This window comes from Poecilia latipinna, unplaced genomic scaffold (assembly GCF_001443285.1).
Source record: "Poecilia latipinna isolate Pla-1442-1.1 unplaced genomic scaffold, P_latipinna-1.0 Scaffold1166, whole genome shotgun sequence".
In the NCBI taxonomy this organism is placed as follows: domain Eukaryota; kingdom Metazoa; phylum Chordata; class Actinopteri; order Cyprinodontiformes; family Poeciliidae; genus Poecilia; species Poecilia latipinna.
The window spans coordinates 148,629-157,510 of record NW_015113782.1 but is presented as its reverse complement, the minus strand read 5'-3'; the positions used below and the strand labels follow the sequence as shown (position 1 = coordinate 157,510).

Genomic DNA, 8,882 nt, shown 5'->3' with positions numbered 1-8,882 from the left:
GAGAAAAGAATGTCAGTAGAAACGTCTGCCTGACAGAGCAGCCCTCCCTGCTCAGACCCTTCAGACTAGCCAGTTGCAATTAGCAAACAGCTGGAACACCTGGTGGAGCTGCACATCTCCTGAGCTCATTATAGGAGCCATTTCTCAGTGAAACGCTGGTAAAACGTTGTTAAAGGGTTAATAGAGGAACCACGTTGTAATGACTTCCTGGAGGCGGAGCTTCAGAAAAAGCAGGAGTTTCTTAAAGAGACAGAGGAAAAATTTCAAGGAGTTTAAAGTGTCAAATTTATTTTAAGATACAAAGCATGTTTATAACAAGTGAAGGCGAAATAGTTGTTATTAAAAGGTACTCTGCACCTGGAAAATAAATCATACTGCCCCTTCAAAGGTAGTAGAGAAGCAATGTCAGGTGTTTATAAAATATCAGTAGATATTGGTTATTTTTCACCATAAACCTCAGTGGATGGATGTTATTGCCTTTACAACAGAATTTGACCGTCTTGGAAAGCTCCTCACTCTGGTTGAAGTAAGTCAAGCCTCTTTTAAAACTGGAAAAAAAAACTATTTCAGGCTCCGAGGGAAGGTTGACAAGTTTTTTCAGACATGGCAACCTTTAATCAACTACTTTAATACCTTGCAGACAATTACACCACAGTAAATGAAAAGGATCATTTTTTTTTGTCCTGCGTTTTGTCCCATTTCTGTTCGGTTCAGACCTTGAGATAAATATTAGTTATAAGCCGTTTTTAAATCAATGGCTTGAATTGAGCTGACCTGTATTGTTTTTTTAATACCACTTATATCTGTTGAGCCTGGATGACAAAATCCATAAATAAAGATGGAAAAAAAATGTAGCAATTGGAATATTGGGTATCTGTTCAAATTGTTTGCATCAGTGCCTCTGTGGTTCTGGTTAACTAACAGAGAAGATCAGGTTGTTGTATATCCAGATGTTCACCCTGCATTCAGACTCTTCTACCAGTAAACTGAAGACAGCAGAAATAATTCAAGGGAGCAGCTAGGATTTATTAGTGAACATTTTAACATGAATAAGAGAAGTGAGGGTAAAAACACCGCTGGTGGATGTTGCTATGGTGACATTCCACCTCTCATCTGCAGTGTCTGACCTACATTGTTGTTGTGAAGAAATCAGAACTGATTTTCTCCAGGTTCTTCTGCAGCTGGTCAGCAGGATGAATGAACCAGACGGAGGATCCTGATGTTCAGCGTCAGGAACAAACTGTAGTCCTGAGTAAGAAACCAACGAGGCAACCTGCCAACAATCTATTTAATATTTGCCAGAAACTTTTACTTTTCACCACACGGAACACAAAATACCAGAGGTGCAGATTACCGAGCAAAACACAACATGATTCATGTCCCCCAGTTTTACTTTTAACTCAGCTGAGTTGACGCTGCATGGTGGCTGGTAGTTTTCAGCAGCCGCTTGTGAACACAGGAAACCATGGCACAGAGGGGGGCGTGGCTTATTTTTCCGTAGCGTGAGCCCATGCTACTGTTTTTACACTCCCAAACAAGTTATAGGTGCAACCTGACAAAGACGCTCTCTCTATTCACATCAAACTCTGCAAGACAGGCAGGGGTCTGGGGGTCAGGGGTGAGGGAGGTGAGGGGGGGATGCAACGAGAAATCACAGGAAGCGAATTCCTGCTCCAAACTGGACGCCGTCACATATCCTAGGAGAGACAGAGGAAAAATGTTCTGTGATATTTCAGCAGAAACAGGACAAGAGGAGCAGCTGCTGCTTGGGTCATTGTCCCACCTGTCTCCACTCTGAACTCCCATGGGTACGCAGTAGTTCAGCTCCAGCCGGGCGATGTTCCCGAGTCGCAGCACGATGCCGGCCCCGTACGACCAGCGGATGCACTCGGCCAGCCTCTGGAGGTGAGCCTGGGGGCCTTCGCCTGCACGGGACACAGAGACCATGTCACCGCACAGCACAGGCAAACCTTCCTCACCCATGTAGAGACCAGCCTCACCGCCTTGCACTAAGGTTCAGAATTGTGAAGTGGGAGAAAAATAATTCATACTCTGCTCTAGCGGTGCACCAATCAGGTTTCTGGCTGATTACCAATTCCGATTTTGATCGATTCCAATTTTTTTTTGGCTGAAAAGTCGTCAAATATGGCAACAAAGTTGCTAAGTTGGCAACAGTGAGGTGACTATTGGTGTCTTCACTAGTCTTCAGATGACTGTTCCTAACTCAGACGTGGCTGATCGATGGTGAAGTGACAGCTCTGCTGGAACTTAAATATATCGACAAAGCTGCTAACTTTTTACACTGTGATACTGTGTGTTGATCAATAGCCTAATATATCAGTAACAGACGGAGACAAAATGTGAATAAAAGGTTTCAGGGTAACAATGGCAAAGTGAGTCTCTCTCTAGTCAGATGGATCTCAATGTTGAGATTAGAAGCCCAGCAAACATGAGCGATAAGAAACGGACACAAAAGACTTGGAACAACTTCATTATCTGAGCAAAGCAGAAGATGAGTCCGTCATCTTTCCACCCACCGTAGTTAAGGTTGCACAAGTTGCCTGCGTTGAGAAAAAAGTGCGTTCTAAAAAGGTCGCCGAAGCCTCCCTTGCCAGGCCTGAATGGTAGAGGTGTGTAGAGGTGCACACCGCCTGCCCAGTACGCCTCACCGCCCAGATAGTCACCTGAAACCCAAAGCACACAAACGCAACACATCAGCATTCTGCTTAAACCTAAGCAGTCATGTCAGGCTTCGGTTTACCTTCACTCTGTGGCCCGATGCTGTACATCCCAAAGCCCCGGACACTGGTGGGACCTCCAAGGTAGAACCTGAACAAAAGCCGGCAGGCCACAATGTTTTCATAAAACATGTCAGTTTGAACAGCTGCATATATTCAGCAAGCAAAACAAAAAAGTCTGACTACTAACTGAATAATCTGAAAACAAAAATAATTCAGACTGTCGTCAAATCTTGGCTTGATTAGATTTTAACAACTGGTATACCTGTCAGCGATGCAGGACGGCTGTCCTCTGAGGGGATAAAGCATACCCCCCCATAGAGAGGCAGACAAAACCTGACAGGACACAAAATGTAGTTATTGTTTAATTCTGCTGAAAAACACATTCAGGAATAAAGAACAAAGCTTCGCTGCCCTCTTGTGGTTAGCTTGACAAAGCAAAAGATCAAATGACACCAATAAGTCAGAGTTATGATGTAAACTTGAAAAATTAGTAATTTCCTTCGTACAGAATCCCAGAAAAGCTTTCGGTTTAGCTGAAGCTCAAAATCCTCTTTCAAAAAGCTGGCGTCTCCCCCGGTGTATCCAGCCAGTTCCTGCCGGACAAAAACACCAACAGACAGAGAATTAGAACCATGCTGGTCATGTTAGCAATACAAACCAAAAATACTCCCTGTATTTTTAATACAGGGAGTATTTTCCATCTACTTTTTAAGAAACTCTAAAAGTAACAGTGGCTTTCCCTCTGGTTTTTAGTTAAAAATATATTTCATACTTCTTAGATAACAAAGAAACCTCATTTGGTGCAAAGATTTAAAGATTAAAGCTAACAAAAACATAGCTAGCTTGACTTCCTGGATTTTATGAGCGGTTCCATTTCACAAATTAAAACCAACCGTTCCAAGAATTCCCTTTGCTAGAACGCAAATCCATCTATGAGCTGAAAAAGTCCCATTTTTCAGAAGGCAAAGCTTAAATGAAAAGCAGGTGTAAGCTAGCTGCTAAGAAAAATCTGAATAGAAACTGGAAGGGAAACTAGCTTAAAGGTGTGAAAATGGAAAAGGAAGGAAATACGCCATGATTTGATGATGTACGCTAAAACTGACCAATTATCAGCAAATTAATTAACTTAAAGTCCTGCTTTTCTTTTCTCTTAAACCTCCTGAACATTTAGAGGAACACATAACAGAATGCTTCCATTCTGGGAATCTGTTAGCTTCAGAATCCACACTGAAGCTAACATTTTCTCCTTTTTTGTTCTTTAGGTTTTAAAGTTATATAAGGTAGGCTACCAATCAGCTCATTTTAGTTTCAATGGCGTAGGAAGACACAATACCATGGGAAAATCTTGCTCTGTTGCCCATCTATGAGTGTGACACTGTAGCATAAATAACTAGATAAAGTTAGCTGCCACAAACAGTTTGGAAATGTAAAACAAATGCTGCAGCATAAGCAATGCACACCATGTGCCTAACTAATACAGGATTAATGCAAATGTAACTTTAATACTGTGACCAAATAATATTATTTAGTTGTGCTATGCTATCTGAAGTAATAAAGACTCACTCACCTCCACATGTCAGATGCTGGAAACTAAAACTTACAGCCTAATCTACTTTTTAATCAGTTCAGCTTACAATTACTTGATCACGAGAAAAGAACTCAGAAAACTGCTGTCTAATCAAAGCAGACGTTGTGTATTCTGACAGAATACACCCCTGATCCCAATATACATTCACTGTTCAAAACAGGAGTGCATCAAAGGCAATAAATATTACTCACTTAAAAGACATGTGATGTTTCTCAAAATCTCTTCTTACTCATGTTTACAACCAAATAACATATGATTTTTAATATACCAACATACATGGCAACATACTTTTTACATACAGACCTGGTTGATGCGAAGTAAGGCACCTCTGTTTGGAAAGATAGCAGAATTCCTCGAGTCGATGGACATAGAGTGCTGCAATGAAACCGACAGAGATTTAACTGAACAGAAAACTGCTTAAAACTTAAGATTTCCCTTCACTTTTATACATTATTGGTTAAAAGAAACTGAGTTTTCTGGCGTTACCGAAAGGGCAGATTTCAGCGAGTGGCCGCTTTCCTCTCGCACTGCGAAGGAGGCGCTGCGTGCCAGGCAGCCCAGCTCCCTCCACACTCCCTCCCACTTCAATGTGTGGCTGGTCACACCGAGAGGAAACTGCAAAGACGAGGCAAACGGGCACATCAGAGCTTAAATCTACGGGGTTCAGACTTAAAAACTCCCAAAAAACTTCTTACATTTAATTCTGCAGACAGGCCTCTGTCAGTCTCTTTTAAGGAGCTCCATGGAAACTGACCCGTGACTTTATATAAGTTCAGGGTGAAGCTGAAATAAAGGACCATAGTAAAGGGAGTATCAACTTTTAAAACCACATAACATCCAGGAACCCAATAGATATAAATGCCTAATGGAACCTAAAGGAGAACAATGATGCCACGTACTTGCGTTCAAAGTATCCAGGTTGCGGTTTGAAGAACGACAGGCCGTAGGAAGTCTCCTTTGTCCCGTAGGAGAACTGGAAGGTGACTTTCTCAGCTCGGCCGAATACGTTGGGCAGCTTCAGCCCCAGAACCTGAAGGAGACGGTAGATGATACATGACCTGTACTTGCATAACACTTTTTCCAGTCCAAAGGACCCCAAATCGCTTCAGTCACCCGTCCATTCACACACTGATGGTGGTGAGTTACATTGCAGCCACATCACATTCACGCTGCCTGTATGTACCTCAACAGCTGTGTGAAGTAAGTGGTGTGTCTCACCATGCTTCCTTCGTTGTTGCCAACCATAGTGTTGTAGCTCCCTGTCAGCCTCTTGATCTCCGTCACTTCAAAGGTGATGTCCAAGCCGTTGGGCAGAGCGTCTTTACCTGAGGGAGAGCCAATCGCAAAGATGATTCAGCTAAGCTGTGTGGTCATAGCGGACCAGCGTGCGCCTTTAAGTATGAACAGTTACCCTCTGACGTGTCGATGAGAACCTCCACCTCTTTGAACACTCCGAGACGGAGAAGCCTCAGTCTGGCAACGTGAGCTCTCTTCATCACCTGAAAAAGACCGGCACACTTATGGAACGCCACACACATCACATTGGTGTTAGAATACCTTAATATGCAGCACAGTCAGACAACTAATGCATACGTCAATGAGGTTCTTGGCATGGAATACATCGGAGATCTCGTAGCCAAGCAGATCCTCCTTGGTTCTCCCCAGCCCCTGGATGTTGACGTGCTGGACGACCACCTGTGTGACCAAACAGGATTTATGCATGACAACATGTCCAACAGACATGTTTTCTGACTGCAACATACAAGATCTGTAGACACTTTCAGAGAAGTAGCCACAGAGCTGAGATGGTCTAAAAAGTGGTTTATCTTGTACTCCGGATCCTTTTACCGGATATTCTAACAGATGCAATCACAACATAGAGGCACAATTCAGAAACAAAGTATTTTGGCTTGAGTGCCGTTACATTTTCAACAGAATCTGAATTCTTTAAGAATAAACTGAATAACAGTCTGAATCAATGTTCTGATGTTCATGTTGCTTAAAGGATACTTGCTTAATTTTCCTATTCTATGTTGAGATAATCCCAGTCTACTCTGGAGAGGCAGTGGGAATTTTCCATCCAGGTTTGCTTTTAAAGAGTTGACAGTTAAAGGGATGATAACATATCCCTTTAACAAAAAATGATGGTACTTTTAAATGTTACTACTAGCTCAATATTGGCAAAAAATGTCCAACACTGATGAAACACACCTATATGCTACATATCGGGCAAGGATCAAATCCCAGACCCTTACATCTCTCCATCAGGCTTCCTAACCATACTGCCAGTAGAGATTTTTAAAAAATTTATCATGTTAGCATGTCATAACAGTCATGAAACTGTCACACAGCAGCAGTCTTGAGTCAGAGGCTTCTTCAGATTTGTTGCAAGACTGACTGGTACTGGAGATCGTTCCTGCCCACAGCATCACCGTCCACAACGACTCTTTGAAGAGATTTGGATGTTAGGAGTTATGAGAACATTGAATTTCCCTTAGGATTAAAAATGTAGTCTATTGATCTCATTCACTATTTCACATATTTTGTGTCTTGTCACCCAAACAACTTTGTCATGTTTGAATTAATCACATGACTAAAGAAGGTGTCTCCAGCAGTAAAGCCATGGTATGAAAAATAAATTTTAAAAAGTCAGCGTCTGGAGAATTCCAACAGTGGGAAAACACTGGCCACTCTGAAAGTTGGAAAAACTATTTCCCAGGTGAATTGTTGAATGATTTCCAGCTATAGAACAGTAATTCAATTTAAATGAAAACCTAACTGAAGCAAATGAACCGCTGTTGGAACTACGATTCAACACATTTTACATAAAGTAGAACTACACACCACTACTCACATCTTTGTTTTCCAGGACTTCCTGCTTGGACTCCTGCTCCTGCTCTGGAGGCTCCATCAGGTCATCGGGGTTGACGCCCAAATCGCGGCCATGCATCGGGAGCGGATCCAGACTCTGCACCGAGACCGAGCGACTTAAAACACAGATCAGTATGTTTTCTGTAGAAATGACTAGTGGACTAGTTCTGCACAGTGGAGTCTGGTGGCTAGTGTCAGGGCTGGGTTTTAACTGTATGGGCGTGTACATCGGCTGATCTCAATGAATTAGAAGATGATTGAGATGGTAATAGTAATTTAAAAGACATGCTTTAAACAGATCCATTTAACACAAAGTTATTTTATGTCTAATTTAGATAATTATGGCTTACAAACACAGGTAACATGGCCGACTGACTGATGTTAAACAGTCATGATCCACAAAAGGCCATTGCTAAGGAACTAGTTGTTCATAGGGTTTAATGGAAAGTTTAATGAAAGGAAAAATGTTGTAAGAAGCAGGGCAAAGAGCAGCGATAATTGTGGAAACAAGTTACAACTGTCAAATTTCTTGTGTTGAGACACAACATAAGAAATTTGCAATGGCTCATTTTGGGTTTTTATTGGCTGAGTGTAGGTCTGTTAATCCATATATACCTACAGAAAGTCTCCACTCTTTGATGAGTGCTTTGTATTTTATTTCAAAATGATACTGAGTTTTTTTAAATTAATTGATCTATAATGCTCAGATAAAGAAGACAGAATTGGGCGGGGCGCCGAGAGGAGCGTTTAATGTCCAGTGATCACTGAAGGTTAAAGAATACACTGTGGCAATATGAGACGTTCAGGTGAGTAAAAATAAGCTATGTTAACTCTGATATATTAGATATTTTACGATAAAATAAGACAATGAATTTTAAATTTAGTTTGCTTCTTTAGCAATGAGACCGTGATTGTTTTTCTCAGTAGATAAAAACAATAGCTATAAGAAGGACGGAAAGGGCTGTGCATTTTTAATGTCTTACAGTCCGTGAAAGCATCACTATATACACGATGCAGCAATGAACGCGGCTTTAAACCTTCGGACAGATTAAGCGGCATAAGTCGACATCCTCGTTGGTTTTCTTAAAATCGATAGTTTAGCTAAACGTGTGGTGCCACGGTGCAGCCTTCAGCCCTCTGGCCACAGCAGAGCAGGGAGGTCAAGTCACTATACGTACGTCCACTCTCACTCACAGAGCTACAGCGGTTTACCTTCGCATGGACGGTCCCCATGGTAACCAGCGGCTCCAATAAACCTCCTCAGAAAGGCTTTACTTCACAGTAGGAGAGCGAAAAGTAAGAGCTGACAGAGGCTACTGTCTCTGGTTCCAAGCCCCCTTCAAGGGAGACGCCATGACAGTTGCTGAGATATCGTGCTGAGTTCAAATACACTTCGTACTGTAGAGTAGACACGCTTGAACTCCGACGTTTTTAAGTCCGCAAACTTTTACAAATGAAATTGATTTACATCTTCTGTAGCGTTAACTTATTTCACAGTCTTTTCTTTTTTACTATTATTTTTTTTTAGTTTGTCACTGTCGTCTGATTTTATTGTTGCAACTGTAATAAACGTGTGATGCTGTTTTAAATCGTTTTTGGCAGTAGTTTTTGTAGTTTCTAAAGTACACAATGTCTGACAATACATTGTCTATTTTTGTTTTAATGTGATCCTTGCGGTATTT

At 41.7% G+C, this 8,882-nt stretch overlaps 1 protein-coding gene across 1 annotated transcript; it reads right to left on the bottom strand.

The window, feature by feature from the left end:
* Positions 1-1,005: 1,005 nt before the first annotated feature.
* samm50l (sorting and assembly machinery component 50 homolog, like) lies at positions 1,006-8,595 on the bottom strand. The gene is made up of 15 exons (XM_015053189.1): positions 8,413-8,595; positions 7,184-7,297; positions 5,923-6,024; positions 5,741-5,828; positions 5,548-5,654; positions 5,229-5,359; positions 5,025-5,112; positions 4,816-4,944; positions 4,633-4,704; positions 3,248-3,334; positions 3,004-3,074; positions 2,762-2,829; positions 2,538-2,684; positions 1,784-1,925; positions 1,006-1,697 (listed from the first exon to the last, which is right to left on the bottom strand). The coding sequence occupies exons 1-15, from the start codon at positions 8,431-8,433 to the stop codon at positions 1,652-1,654; spliced, it is 1,413 nt and encodes a 470-aa protein (XP_014908675.1). The 5' UTR covers positions 8,434-8,595; the 3' UTR covers positions 1,006-1,651.
* Positions 8,596-8,882: the final 287 nt, after the last annotated feature.